General features: G+C 36.4%; 1 protein-coding gene across 50 annotated transcripts in view; it reads left to right on the top strand.

Moving 5' to 3' along the window:
• The window catches only part of RIMS1 (regulating synaptic membrane exocytosis 1), a 474848-nt gene that overhangs the window by 399065 nt on the left and 60228 nt on the right, over nt 1-15555 (top strand). For 28 of the 50 annotated variants that reach the window (XM_036871542.1, XM_036871543.1, XM_036871547.1 and 25 more), the window contains one exon: nt 10847-11082. The exons of 13 other annotated variants lie outside the window; for them this stretch is intronic. In XM_036871542.1, the coding sequence (XP_036727437.1) occupies nt 10847-11082 (236 nt within the window). The remainder of the gene's footprint in view (nt 1-10846; nt 11083-15555) is intronic. 9 more of the 50 variants (XM_036871544.1, XM_036871550.1, XM_036871555.1 and 6 more) reach the window with 2 other exon arrangements.

Genomic DNA, 15555 nt, shown 5'->3' with positions numbered 1-15555 from the left:
AACAGTAACAACAACAACATACTGGGGAGAGTTAGTAATAATAAGAGTAACAACAACAACATACTGGGGAGAGTTAGTAATAATAACAGTAACAACAACAACAACATACGGGGGAGAGTTAGTAATAATAGTAGTAATAACAACAACAACCAGGGAGAGTTAGTAATAATAACAGTAACAACAACAACATACTGGGGAGAGTTAGTAATGATAACAGTAACAACAACAACATACGGGGGAGAGTTAGTAATAATAGTAGTAATAACAACAACAACCAGGGCGAGTTAGTAATAATAACAGTAACAACAACAACATACTGGGGAGAGTTAGTAATAATAACAGTAACAACAATAACAACCAGAGAGAGTTAGTAATAATAACAGTAATAACAACAACAACATACGGGGGAGAGTTAGTAATAATAGTAGTAATAACAACAACCACCAGGGAGAGTTAGTAATAATAATAGTAACAACAACAGTACCCAGTGGTAGTTAAGACGTGTACAAGTAACACCTATAAAATACCTACGTGAAAGGTGGGAGGGGAGTGAAGGAATCAAGCTGCTGTAAAGTTCGTGCATTATCTAAAAGTGGTAACATTTCTAACTTAAGGAAAATTCTGATAAGGTGCATACTTTAATCTTGAGAGTAGCCACAAACAAATACTAGAAGAATGTACAACTCAGATCTCAATACTGTAGGAAAATATGCCTAACTAATCTAGCTAGGTAAAAAGGAGAGGTGAAAGGACAAACGGATGTGATCATTAAAAATAAACAGCCAATGGTCGACTTAACTCTGGCCGTATCAGTAATTGCCTCAAATGTAAACGGACTAAATGCTTATTACCAATATCATGGAATGAAAACGGGAGGTATCAGTGCAGGTGACCAAATATTTAAATGATAGGAACAATTTTATGCAGGTAAGTTTTATACCTGAGATCAAGGTCAGCAAACTGACCAACAGGCCAAATCTGGCCCACTGCCTGCTTTTGTGAATAAAGGTTTATTAGGACACGTCTGTGCCCATTTGTTTATACATCATCTGTGGCTCTTTTCCCACTACAATAACAAAGGTGAGACTGTTTGGCCCACAAAGCCTAAAATATTTACTATTTGATACTTTACAAAATAAATTTACCTAACCCTGACTTAGGTGAAATCTACAAATTCCTTGAAAAGCACAGCTTACTAAAACTAACATAAGAAGGAATAAAAACATGGAGGAGTCCTATATCTATGTTTAAAGATGATCCTATAATTGTTTTCAACCTCCCCACAAGGAAAACTGCTGACCCAGGTGGATTCACTGGTAAGTTGTTCCAAAAATTTAAAGAATAAATGCTCTTAGTCTGACCCGATATTTCCAGAGAGTAAAGAGGAGAAATACTTCCAAACTCTCTCTGTGAGTCAAGCCTCTACTTGATAAATTTGATAAGGAGAAGACAGGAAAATTATAGGCCAAAATCTCTCATTAAAATAGACAAAAGGCCTCAAGCAAAATTTTAGCCAATTGAATCCAGATAGAGAAAGAGATCACTTTGTAAAATTCCATCTGTGGGATTTTTGGACATTTTTGAACATCGGGGGTCTGTTCAACCTTGGTGGGTCCTCCCTGGAGAGCCCCTGTGGGTCGGGACCCAGCCAGGCTGGACATGATCTCGGGCACCGCAGGCCAGTGCTGCCGTGCAGCGTCTGGTTAAAGGGAAGCTTCTGGTCTGTGTCACAGGGCAATCTATCTGTCGGTCTGTCTGTCTCTATCCATCTCTATGAGACAGAGAAATTTTGAGAGAGAGAATGAGAATACATTATGAAGACAACAGTTTTGTTCTGTAAGTGAGAGACTGGCTTAACATTATCTCTATGTAATTCATTGTAGAAGGAAAGAAAGAAATCCTCTGGTCCTCTCATGATCACAGTAGACACAGAAAAAATTGTAATAAAGTTCATTACACGTATATGATAAAATGTGTTAGTGAGCTAAAAAGAGAATTTTCTTAAAATGATAAAGGTAATCTACCATAACCTTACAACAAGCATCATACTTCATAAGGAAATACTGAACACTTTCCCCTGAGTTCACTGAAGCCACTTTCACAACCTCTGCTCAACATTATTTGGATGATCCTAGCCAGTGTTGGACCTGGCAGTGTGGCAGTATAGGAAGGAAAAATAAATAAAAGCAATAAAGATTATAAATGAAGAATGTAAACTGTCATTATTCACAGTCTATATGATTGCACATATAAAAAACTCAAAAGAATCTGCCACAAAATTATTAGAATTAATAAGCGAATTTAGCAGTCACTAGATGCAAGGTCAGTATATAAAAATCAGTTGTATTTTTATGTACCAGCAACAAACATTAGGACATGAAATTTATAAAATACATCAATACAGTATAATCAGAAACATGAAATACCTAGGAATAAACCTAATACCTAATTAAACTAAGTAGAAAAATGAATTAGAAATAAACTAAATAAGTAGGAATAAATTAACAATATTTAAGTCCTCAATATGAAGAGTACTTACAGCCTCATATGTAAAGCCACAGTTGTGTGCAGGTGAAATTCAATAAGAATTACACAGGGACAACTACTTCTAAAGGTCTGGCCGTTTGAAGGGATCGAATACAAATAGTGGTCTAACTCGAGTACATCCCCTTGGTTCTAAGTGATGCCTGCTATCAAAATAGGTCCACTAGATGTGCTTAGGAAATTTGATGCCATCTTGGTTATCAGTCAACAGGCCCAGAATTTTAACTCCTGGAAATTATGAGCTAGATTCCTGGGGATGGTCTCTTGATCAGCAAGTTCCTTTTGTATTGACCATTTGTGATTAGTAACTTGTGTATTGATCCAAACTAAAGTGTAGGACTCAAATAATTTGAGTTGACTTCTAGCATTTTTTGTAAACAGTGTAGTGAATTTATGTGTATTACAACCATCTTTTAATACGCCTTAAATTACTTGTCCCTTTTTAAGCTTACTGTGGAATCATGATAGGCCTCTATGTTCTTTTGGTGTGTTGAAGATATAGAAATTGATTATAATTGTTTTTAAGCTAAATTTGTCATTAATTTAAGAGTGGGAATCATCTTTACATAGTACCTCCTAGGCCTTTCCTGAAAGCATCCTTACTTTCTGAAGATGAGAAGATATTTCGGGCCCATATTTTTTCATTCTATTCCAAAATTTCATGCCAGCCACCTTACATTAGAATAAGGAACCAAAATCTGGCAACTAAAGGTGCAGATTTGATTGCTTATATGATTGATCCCTTGCATGTCTATGGGTAATACAAAGTCTTTTTTGTCTATTTTAGGGAACATGAGCTCATGATATTTCAATTTTATTTTATCAATCTTTAAAAAAAATTCTTGTTTGAAATGAGTTTCTACACTGTCTATTACCATCATTTCATTGATTCTACAATGCACACTGGTCTGTACTTTATCATATATGAAATCCATATGTATTTTACAATTGATGGCATGACATGGTTTAATTAGCAGCATTTTTCTTTCTTAAAAATCTATAAAATAATGCTGTATCTTGATACTGATGACATAATTGATTTGATTCAGTGCATATATATTATCCTCCCACCTTTGCCATATTATGGTGAGTTTCGTCACACCAAGTCATATATGTAATTTATAATTGGGCCAAAGCAATATCACCACCAGGCTTTCCTTGCAGTACCTACCAATATGAGGTCCCCCAAATTCTGCTAAAGTTCAGGATATGACCTTCTTCATTACCTGTAGTTCCAGGACCCTGTAAGCCATGGAACAAATACTAGACTGGTTCTCTGTGCAGCCTTTGTAGGTGTGTGGTCTACGTATGAAGTACAACTCTTGTCACTTAATGGTAAGCTGGCCATCCCTGATTAAATAAAATTTGTTCTCAGCTAGATATTTAAGATCAATTAGTCATTTTAACATAAAACTAAATTCTAATCTTGCATTAATGTAATATTTTTCAGTAAATGACTCATAGATCTTCCCTATTATATTATGAATATTTCCATCAAATAGAGATAGTCAAAGTTCTATTTTTTTGCTCTTTAGACTTACTGTTTAAAACTACAATAAACCAGGTAAATAATTCACTTTTCCTCAAACCTTTGACAATTTAATGTGTTCACCCAAGTCTTGTCTTTTACTCTCCTCATTCATATTCCAGGTATTTTACTGTAAGAAACAATTTCCTTCTTTTCCTTTGATAAATAAAAACACATCTACTACCTTGAATATGTCACATATTTTTGTCACTTTTTTCTAGTTTAGAATGAACCATCCATATTAATTGCAACTTTTAACCTAAGCTTCTATTCTGTAGAAAAAACTTGGAGGTAGATAACTGAGCATAACAGGCTGTCTGTCATATGCAAGCAATGAAGCAGCCTAGCAAGTTACAGCTGACATAATAAAACATCCTACAAACAACCCAATCAAAAAATGGGCAGAAAAACAAAAAAAAAAAAAATGGGCAGAAGACCTAAATATACATTTCTCCAAAGAAGACATACAGACATACAGATGTCCAACAGGCACATGAAAAGATGCTCCGCAATCATTCTTTGCTAATTATTAGAGACATGCAAATCAAAACTGCAATGAGGTGCCACCTCACACCAGTCAGAATGGCCATCATTTTAAAATCTACAAATAATTAATGCTGGAGAGGGTGTAGAGCAAAGGAAACCCTCCTGCACTGTTGGTGGGAATGTAAATTGGTGCAGCCACTGTGGAGAACAGTATGGAGGCTCCTTAAAAAAACTAAAAATAGAACTACCATATGATCCAGCAATCCCACTCCTGGGCATATATCTGGAGAAAACCATAATTCAAAATGATACATGCACCCCAGTGTTCACTGCAGGATTATTTACAGTAGCCAAGACATGGAAGCAAGCTGAATGCCCATCCACAGACAGACGAATGGGTAAAGAAGATGTGGTACATGTACACAATGGAATATTACTCAGCCATGAAAAAGAATGAAATAATGCCATTTGCAGCAACATGGATGGACCCAGAGATGATCATACTAAGTGAAGTAAGTCAGACATAGAAAGGCAAATATCATATGATATCACTTGTATGTGGAATCTAAAAAAAAAGATACAAATGAAACATTTGCAAAACAGAAATAGACCCACAGACCTAGAAAACAAACTTATGGCTACCAAAGGGGAAAGGGCAGGGGAGAGATAAATTAGGAATTTGGGATTAACATATACACACTACTATATATAAAATAGATAAACAACAAGGACCTACTGTATAGCACAGGGAACTATATTCAATATCTTATAATAACCTATAATGGAAAAGAATCTGAAAAAGAATATATATATACATATATATGTATAACTGAATCACTTTACTGTATACCTGAAACATTGTAGATTAACTATACTTCAATTAAAAAAACTTTAAAATAACTAAATAAAAATAAAACATCCTTACAACCCACAGTATCCTATAAAGTTGCAAAAATGAAGATAAAGCTTTGCATCATCCAAAGGCAAATCAACTGTATAACTAATTAATCACTTGGATTACGTTTAAGCTGACACTCCAGCCAACTTAATTACTGTTGATACCAGAATTTTCTCAGAACTATAGGTCAATTTATTTATTATGTAATTCTACATTTTCACAATCTTAAATGTTACTGGAAGAAATGTTAGCTTATCCAATAAGTAAAATCAATATAGAAAATATAGGAATTTCAGATTAACTAGTCTGTTCATGAGAAAACCAACCTAAATCTTAAACAATGAAATAAAATTTTGTGCTTGTATTACATACTACAGTGATAAAATCTGTAATAAGACATAACACTGTTTTTTAAAAATTTGAGTTATAATTCACATACCATAAAATTCACCTTGTTCAATTGTACAGTTCAGTGGTTTTCAGCATATTCACAATTAGTTGTGCAACCATCACTGCTGTGTAATTCGAGAACATTTTTATCTTCCCCCAAAGAAACCTATAACCTTTTGCGTCACGCCCCTCCCCCCTCCTTTAGCCCCTGGTGACCACTAATCCACATTTGTCTCTGGATCTGATATTTTATTTAAATGGAATTATACAGTATGTAGCCTTTGGTATCTGGCTTTTTTCATGGAGTATAATGTTTTCAACTTCATCCATGTTTGTAACATGAATCATTCATTTTTATATGTGATAATATTCTATCGTATGGATGAAGCACATTTTGTCTCCATCCATCAGTTGATGGGCACTTGGGTTGTTTCCTCTTTGTAACTGTTATGAATAATGCTGATCTGAACGTTCCTGTGGAAGTGTTTGTATGGATATATGTCTTCAATTCTGTTGAGGATGTACCTAGGAATGGAATTACTGAGTAGGCAACTCTAGTTTAATTTAACTATGTTTATGTTTAACTAAATTGCCAAACTCTTTCCAAAGCAGCTACATCATTTTACACTCCCACCAGCAGTGTATGAAGGGTCCAATTTCTTCAGAGTCTCATCAGCACTTGTAGACATCTCTTTTTTACTGTAGCTGTCCTGTGCATGCGAAGTGGCCTCTCATCGTGGTTTTCATAAAGCTTTTTTAAGTCAAATGTATCAAACTAGTTTGATATCTCAAAGGATTCACTTTGATTGTGGATTTAGATTCTTATATTAAAATTCTTTTGAGTTAGCCATTTCTTGAAAATGGATTTTTCTTGAAAGACAAGCATATTCAAAGTATTAGAAGTTCAGTTTCTTTTTTCCTCTGGGAATTCTTTAGTTAACTGTATGAGAATTATGTAAGTAGTCATTGGTCTACGTAGATCAATCAGAACGGGAGCTCTGTTCAGTTAATATCTGTCTGCCCAAACCACTATCCCTAGGGTGCAGAGAAAGTAAGAGATTTTTTTCACCAATTGAAAAGACTTTTTTCTTATAAATTTATTTATTTTATTCATTTTTATTTTTGTCTGTGTTGGGTCTTCGTTGCTGCGCGTGGGCTTTCTCTAGTTGCGGCGAGCGGGGGCTACTCTTCGCTGTGGTGCGCAGGCTTCTCATTGCGGTGGCTTCTCTTGTTGTGGAGCACGGGCTCTAGGCGTGCGGGCTTCAGTAGTTGTGGCATGCAGCCTCAGTAGTTGTGGCGCATGGGCTTAGTTGCTCCGCAGCATGTGGGATTTTCCCAGACCAGGGCTTGAACCTGTGTCCCCTGCATTGGCAGGCAGATTCTTAACCACTGTGCCACCAGGGAAGTCCCAAAAAGACTATTTTTTAAACACAAAGAGAACTAGCAGTTTCAGTTTTATCAACTTTGACATAGACAGAAATTGACACAGAAACCTAACCCTAGAGTTTAAAGGGCTGTTCTTTAGTGTGGACAAGACATTTTCTTAAATGATGTGCACTTTTGTAGCATGCAAACGACCAGACATGCAAAAAGCCAAACAAAGAGGATTTTCTGTCATCCGTCACCCAGCTCTCAATTCATCCCTGAGGTCTGCCATCCAACAGATTTCATCCGTAGACGGATTCCCTATTGTTGCTGCTACTGGTAAGGAACGTATTATCCATCACAAACAGAGCAGAAGAAGAGACAGATTTACCAAGAACCAGAACCAGCAGCAAACAAAAGAAAACCAGAGTCAAAAAAAGAAAACAGAGACTGAAAGTAATGTTCTGTTGCCTCTTGACATTCAATCCAGGAGCCAGGAAAAGGCATCCTTGGGCTCAGAGCCTTCATGGGGCACCCTGCTCAGAGGTCCAGCAGAAGTCCATCTGGGCATTTTGATGGGACCTCCAACACTCTCAAAACATAATTCTCAAAATTAAAACATAATTGTTAGAAAAACAGATAGGAAATGTCAAAGTTTTAACTCATAAGTGAGAAAACTGACAGGGTGACAAGCTGGTTCCTAAGATGATGTACATATAGACATACATATATAGTCATTGAAAAAAAAAAAAAAGGAATGCTGAAACATTATTCACTTCGATTCAAAACTGGATGATGTTCTCTAGATCAGTAAAACCCTAACCTTGAGATTATCCTTACTACTAAGTAGTGGTTATTTGCTCCTTATCGTTATCTTCAAGTTAACATCTAACTTTTACAGAGTTATAAAATTTTTGGACCATAATTATTATAAGAGTAAATAATAAGTCAAAAAATGTTCCATTCCCCTAGAGAGTCAAATGCCCTTAGGCCCTTATTAGTTAATCCTTAAACATGGCATTAACATGTAAGGCAATTTTTTTCTTAATCTCATTTCCAAGTTTAGATATTTTTTTTCTTAACAGAAAGGAAGCATTTACTACTCTGAGCAACTGGGTGATTGGAGTGTCTTTAATGTGATACGGAAGTTTATAGAGAAGGAGCAGTTTTTCCCTTGGGTTGAACACATTTTTGAGAGCCTTATCAGACAAACCCAAGCAGTTCACAAGTAGGTACGTAAATCTAGAGTTGAGGGCTGAGACAAGGTGGAGAGAAGCCCTGGGAATCAGCAGCACATAGAAGGATGTAAAGCTTGGGACCAGATGACACATCGAGGGAGCAGGTCTCATGTGGGGAATAGAGGTCAGGGTTGGGAGGGCTGAAGAGCTCCAGTGTTTAGTGGTGAAAAAGAATAAATGTCCAGCCAGGAGGCACTAGGTGGGAAAATCTATGAGAATAAAGCATCTCAAGATCAAAAGAAGCAAACGCTTTGTCACATGCATGGTGTATGGAGAGGTCAAGAGGGTAAAGACTGAGAAACGACAGGATTTTGCTGCATGGAATAATTGGTGACTTTGATGAAAGGAAAAGGCTATTGGGGGAAGCGGCAGGGACAAAGCCCGCTTCTGTTTAGTCCAGAAGAGAATAGACAGAGAGGACGTACAAACAACTCAGGTTCTTCAGCAAAAGGTCAGTAGCTAGGAGAGGGGGTGTCAAAGAAGAAAGGTGGGTTTTTCATTTGTTTGGTCTTTAAAGGTGGGTTATATCACAGTCTATTTGTATAGTGAGAAATCACTTTTTTTAACTTCATGAGTTCACAGCAATGGGAGGAATGCTGCAAATGTTAGTGATGCGTAAGGTGTGTGCTGATATAAACTATCCAAATCTTAACGTAACCGATACAAAATATATCAGAGGGCTGGGAGACAGCAGTCATGCTTCTACAGAGACCTTGAATAGCTTTATAAGGCAGAAAGCTTTACAGTGCATCTTGAAGGATTCAGGCACATCTAAATGACAGGAAGAGTCTTCCAGGCAATGGAAGCAGAACAAATAAAAGGCTAAGAAATAGGAGAGTAGAAGTAGATTTGTGCTAAGACTATGACCTTCACATTGATTTAATTAATCTGGTTGGTTAGACCCCCCTGCAAAACTCTCCCCTCAGTTAGGTAACAGAAGAATGGAAAATGCCCTAACACGTTCCACTTAAAATATGGTGTTCTAGATTCTTCAGGAAGCTATGCACTGTCCTCAGATCACATAAGAATACTTTTGAGCTTCTAAACAAAATATTTTATTTTTTGAGGAAAAATTGTGTCTTACTTATTCACAAAACGTTTTTTAACATAACTTCTTAATTCACCCCCCCCCCCCAAATGGTAATCATTTGCTGTATAGATTTCTCTAATTTTTTTTCAGAATTTTTATTTGTTGACATTGTAGAACATTTCATGGCTGTAATTAAGTATCCATGAAAAAATTTGTGAATCTTCCTAGCTCATCTTGGATACATTTTCATAGTAGAACTATTATAGAAAACATTTCCCTGTTCTTTCAAACTTCTCTATAACCTAAACAACACTGTCTAAAATTTCACAATAGTTTTTTTTTGTGCAGTGATTTTTAAAGTACAGATGGAGAGTTGTGATGTAATTCTGTTTTCACAGGAATAATGTGGAGAAAACAGTACATGTTAGTTTATCCATACTTTACTGTAAAGGTAAAAACAAGATCACCGAAGAGAGGTTTTCAATAACCACTGTGGTGAGTGTGCTAAGGAGACTGATGAGAGATGACAAACTTGCAGGTGTTTGATTGAAGATGGATATTATGATGGTGAAATTGACCAAATGCTGTCATTTCTGTATATCCTTCAGCAGAATTGTGCTAGTAAAATAGTAGAAAAAGCAGGTACTAAGAGTAGACTTAAGGAGGGTGGCAGAGTTAGGAAACACATTCAAACTGGTTTCATTTTTTTTTTAACATCTTTATTGCAGTATAATTGCTTTACAATGGTGTGTTAGTTTCTGCTTTATAACAAAGTGAATCAGTTATACATATACATATGTTCCCATATCTCTTCCCTCTTGCATCTCCCTCCCTCCCAGCCTCCCTATCCCACCCCACTAGGTGGTCACAAAGCACTGAGCTGATCTCCCTGTGCTATGCGGCTGCTTCCCACTAGCTATCTATTTTACGTTTGGTAGTTAAACCTTGTCCTGTGGCAAATTAAGAGTATCCAGTTTGAAAGATATTTTTTCCTCAGGAATGTATATGAACTTTTCTCACTGATTGAACTATTTTAGCTTTTCTCTGAAAGTAACAGAGGAATTATTTATAACATTGGTCACTGACACCTCCCCATCTGTAGCCTCGGTTGCATTTCTTTTTACTATCTTCAAAGAGTTTATAGATGACGCTGCCTTGAAATGCTCTTGTTTCAAGGCACATCTGGTAAATAAATACTGGGGGCAGTGATGTGACCTTAGAATATTCATAGCTGTAGGACTACTACTCAGCCGGTTTTTCCCTCTAAAATTTTGCCTGGATTATTTCAAAATAAGTTAGATTTAAAGTTTTGATTATGCTGACCTGTAATTTATGGATGCATATATGTTTTTACTTTGTAAATATAGTTCATTTACCCCTAAAATGCAAGGCAGACGGATGGGGACTTCAGGAAGAGCCATCACCAAGAGCACAAGCGTGAGTGGAGAGATGTACACACTGGAGCATAATGATGGCAGTCAGTCGGACACGGCTGTGGGCACTGTTGGAACAGGTGGGAAGAAAAGGAGGTCCAGCCTGAGTGCCAAAGTGGTTGCCATCGTGTCTCGAAGGAGTAGAAGCACATCCCAGCTAAGCCAAACAGGTGAGTGAAGTGAATTCAACTTACACGTCTCAAGTTCTCGCTGGAGAGACGAATGTCAACCTTCATGCAATGGCTTGGGATGGGATTGTACAGTGTATGGATTCTTCTTTACAAAGAACGTTTGTTTCTCTGTTTCTGGAAACCTGTTCCATGTGTGGGTTTTTGGGTTTTTTTTTCTGTACAGCTGTCTAACCAGGTATCATTTGTCAGTCCCTAAAGTGGTCAGGTATATTGTGGAGAAAAAAAAAATAAAGCCACGTTTACAAATATGCAAGGAAATGCAAAGAAGTGTTAAAGAACCAAATTGATGGAAATGCAAGAAAAGCAACAGGATTCTCCTTTTCAAAATGTTCCATAATACAATTACTTCTAATTTAGGCTATCTCCATATTGTTTTAGAAAAGAAGGTCAGTTGTGCAACTTGAAATACAGTCTTCAGGGGGCTGTGTGAATGTAATAATTGAACTGTGACTGTTCTATTTTCAATGCAAGTAAAAACCCAGCAGTTATTTTTACTTTTCAAAAATGGGTCAGTGGATTCATGCAAAGAATAATGTCAATACAAATTTGAGTTTCAAACATTTTCTACTGCTTATAAATCTTAAAAGCTTTATATCCTCAAGGTATATAGAAAAAAGCAAACAGAAGGGAGGATGATTATTTGTGTATTATCAAATACAAAAAACTGCCTAAAATTATATAACATTTGATCATACATGTTAGATAATTCATTACTAGGCTTAGCCTTACGGAAAATTGAAGGTAAGTGAAATATTGAACTGATTTAAATTGTCAGCACCTGTTTCTCCTGCCATAATCTTCGTTCCGTTTATTGTTCCTTAAGAGTGAAAGTCTTGGCACAAAATTTACTTAGACTAAAAAACTTCCATGAAATCCTTTTTATAGTTAACTTGGCATCCTGGAAAGTACATTTTTTTTTGAATTTTACAATTTTATTTTTTTATATAGCAGGTTCTTATTGGTTATCCATTTTATACATATTAGTGTATACATGTCAATCCCAATCTCCCAATTCATCCCACCACTACCCCACCCCCCTGCCGCTTTCCCCGCTTGGTGTCCGTACATTTGTTCTCTACATCTGTGTCTCTATTTCTGCCCTGCAAACCGGTTCATCTGTACCATTTTTCTAGGTTCCACATACATGCGTTAATATACGATATTTGTTTTTCTCTTTCTGACTTACTTCAGTCTGTATGACGGTCCCTAGATCCATCCACGTCTCTACAAATGACCCAATTTCATTCCTTTGTATGGCCGAGTAATATTCCGTTGTATATATGTACCACATCTTCTTTAGCCATTCATCTGTCGATGGGCATTTAGGTTGCTTCCATGACCTGGCTATTGTAAATAGTGCTGCAATGAACATTGGGGTGCATGTGTCTTTTTGAATTATGGTTTTCTCAGGGTATATGCCCAGTAGTGGGATTGCTGGGTCATATGGTAATTCTATTTTTAGCTTTTTAAGGAACCTCCTTACTGTTCTCCATAGTGGCTGTATCAATTTACATTCCCACCAACAGTGCAAGAGGGTTCCCTTTTCTCCATACCCTCTCCAGCATCTGTTGTTTGTAGATTTTCTGATGATGCCCATTCTAACTGGTGTGAGGTGATACCTCACTGTAGTTTTGATTTGCATTTCTCTAATAATTAGTGATGTTGAGCAGCTTTTCATGTGCTTCTTGGCCATCTGTATGTCTTCTTTGGAGAAATGTCTATTTAGGTGTTCTGCCCATTTTTGGATTGGGTTGTTTGTTTTTTTAATATTGAGCTGCATGAGTTGTTTATATATTTTGGAGATTAATCCTTTGTCCATTGATTTGTTTGCAAATATTTTCTCCCATTCTGAGGGTTGTGTTTTCGTCTTGTTTGTAGTTTTCCTTGCTTTGCAAAAGCTTTTAAGTTTCATTAGGTCCCATTTGTTTATTTTTGGTTTTATTTCCATTACTCCAGGAGGTGGATCAAAAAAGATCTTGCTGTGATTTATGTCAAAGAGTGTTCCTCCTGTGTTTTCCTCTTCCTATGTTTTATAGTGTCCGGTCTTACATTTAGGTCTCTATTCTGTTTTAAGTTTATTTTTGTGTATGGTATTAGCGAATGTTCTAATTTCATTCTTTTACATGTAGCTGTCCAGTTTTCCCAGCACCACTTATTGAAGGGACTGGAAAGTACGTATTTTAAATTATGCCTTCTACTGGACAAAGTGACAAATAAATTAGAGATAAGGAATTTTGAGCCATTCAGAAATTGAACTAGTGCACACAGCTGTTTATCAAAACAGAGGTTTGTCTCTCTGAAAATCACAGGATTAGAATGGCCCTCGATTAGCCAGCATTTCTGGTAGTAATTCCTCTCCGCCATCCCATGGGGATGAGCTATTCATTGTGAAGGGGAATCATTTGTCTTCCTTGGGCTCAGGTTTCTTCCTTAGGAGTAGGAGTTGTTTTTCATTTCTTTTACTTGTTTTGTTTTTGATGGTGGTGCCTCTTGGTTTGTAATGTTGGTACAATACGTGATGCTTTCCAGTGTGGGGTGTGGATGGACTTTCACCACCATATTTCAGATTACTTTAACACTTGGATGATATGGAGATTCTCTTTGATGTCCTTTTAGGGAACCAGGGTTTCCTGCAGGTTCGGGGATGGCTTATCTTCTTCCCCAGCCTCCACAGTCTGTCTCTTCTCATTTTTCCTGATAATTAGTTCCCTCTCTATCTTTCCCTGGTTGAGTAGAATTACATTTTCTTAGAATAAAGCACAGCAATAATTAAACATAAGAACTATACCTGAGGCACAGCTTTGTAGGTAATAGATTCAAATGATTGTCATTGAAACACTCAGCCCCTTTGCTTTGTTAGTTTAAATTTTATTCCAGTTACAGGCATTGCTGAATTTCGAATAATACCTACCTTCCCAAAAGTTGCATTGTTAGTAACGTGAATGGAATACCCCACTTTCAAAGATTAGGTTGCAATGTACAGGAGCAAAAAGGATTACAAAGCCAAGATAACAAAATAGTTCTAGCCTAACGTGACTCAAGGAATAAACTCTGACTTGCTTTCTGGGGCTCGGCTTGCCTGTTTATTGGGTGGATTGGACTGAAAGTCCTCCTCTGAACTTTCCAGGTATAAGAGTTCACATTTCTCTTTCTACATCATAATCGTACCTTTTATTTGATAACCTGTTTACTCATTCTTCTTGATCTTCCCAAAGCAAGTGACCAATGGTGACAAACCTCAGTTATCACTGCTCTTTATTTCACTGGATGCCCTGGTTTTTCTCCCTATTCCTTCTTCTACAAGTGATTTTTCCCCCTTTATCAATGATTATATGTCCTCTCTCCTGTGAAGAGTCAGGAAAATTCAGAATTCTCATTCTAAGAAATCTTGTTTTTTATTACTTCAGCTTTTGCATATGATCATCAAATCTGTATTCCAATTCGTCCTCACCCAAGAAATATTCCTTAATTTTAATTTCCAATAAGAAAGCCTCTTGGATGGCCTACTTTAAACAAGCGTAGCACTGTCACAAATCTGAATTTCCAGCCCTTCCTTTCAGTAAAACCACAGTTTTTATAGTTACAAACCCTTAGAAGAGTTTTCTACTTTAAAAAATTTTCACTCAACTCTCTCGTCCACAGGTCCGTCATCCTAGAGAAAACTATGTGATATTTGTCCAATTTTAAGAAACACTAATATAATTGATTTAAATGTCTTTAGTGTGAAGTGAGTCCATTAATCGCAAACTGGTGAGGCTTTTCAGGGGGGCTTCTAAATGCATGGATAATTAAGACAGATTTTTTTTTAATTTATTTTATTGGAGTATAGTTGATTTACAATGTTGTGTTAATTTCTCCTGTACAGCAAAATGATTGTTTTTATATATGTACGTATATTATATATTCTTTTTCATATTCTTTTCCATTTGGTTTATCACAGGATATTAAATATAGTTCCCTGTGCTATACAGTAGGACCTTGTTTTTTATCCATCTTACATATAATAGTTTGCATCTTCTAGCCCCAAAGTTCCAATCCATCCCTCCCCCACCCTCCCCTTGGTAACCACAAGTCTGTTCTCTGTGTCTGACTCTGTTCCTTTTTTTGTAGATAAATTCGTTTGTGTTATATTTTAGATTCCACATGTAAGTGATATCATATGGTATTTGTCTTGCTCTGACTTACTTCACTTAGTATGATCATCTCTAAGTCCAACCATCTTGCTGCAAATGGCATTATTTCATTCTCTTTTATGGCTGAGTAATATTCCATTGTGTATATGTACCACATCTTCTTTATCCATTTAACTGAGACAGATTTTCTAATGGTGTCAATTAATCAAAGATTAGGAAGAGGCAAACAGCATTGCTTATGTATTAAAACAAGCTGGGTGTTCTATGGAATAGCATGTATTATGTTTAATGTAAATGTTTACTTGTGCTTAATGTAAAA

The sequence above is a fragment of the Balaenoptera musculus genome, chromosome 12 (genome assembly GCF_009873245.2).
Source record: "Balaenoptera musculus isolate JJ_BM4_2016_0621 chromosome 12, mBalMus1.pri.v3, whole genome shotgun sequence".
NCBI lineage: Eukaryota > Metazoa > Chordata > Mammalia > Artiodactyla > Balaenopteridae > Balaenoptera > Balaenoptera musculus.
The sequence above is the reverse complement of the archived record's forward strand: the minus strand, read 5'-3'. Positions and strand labels throughout refer to the sequence as shown.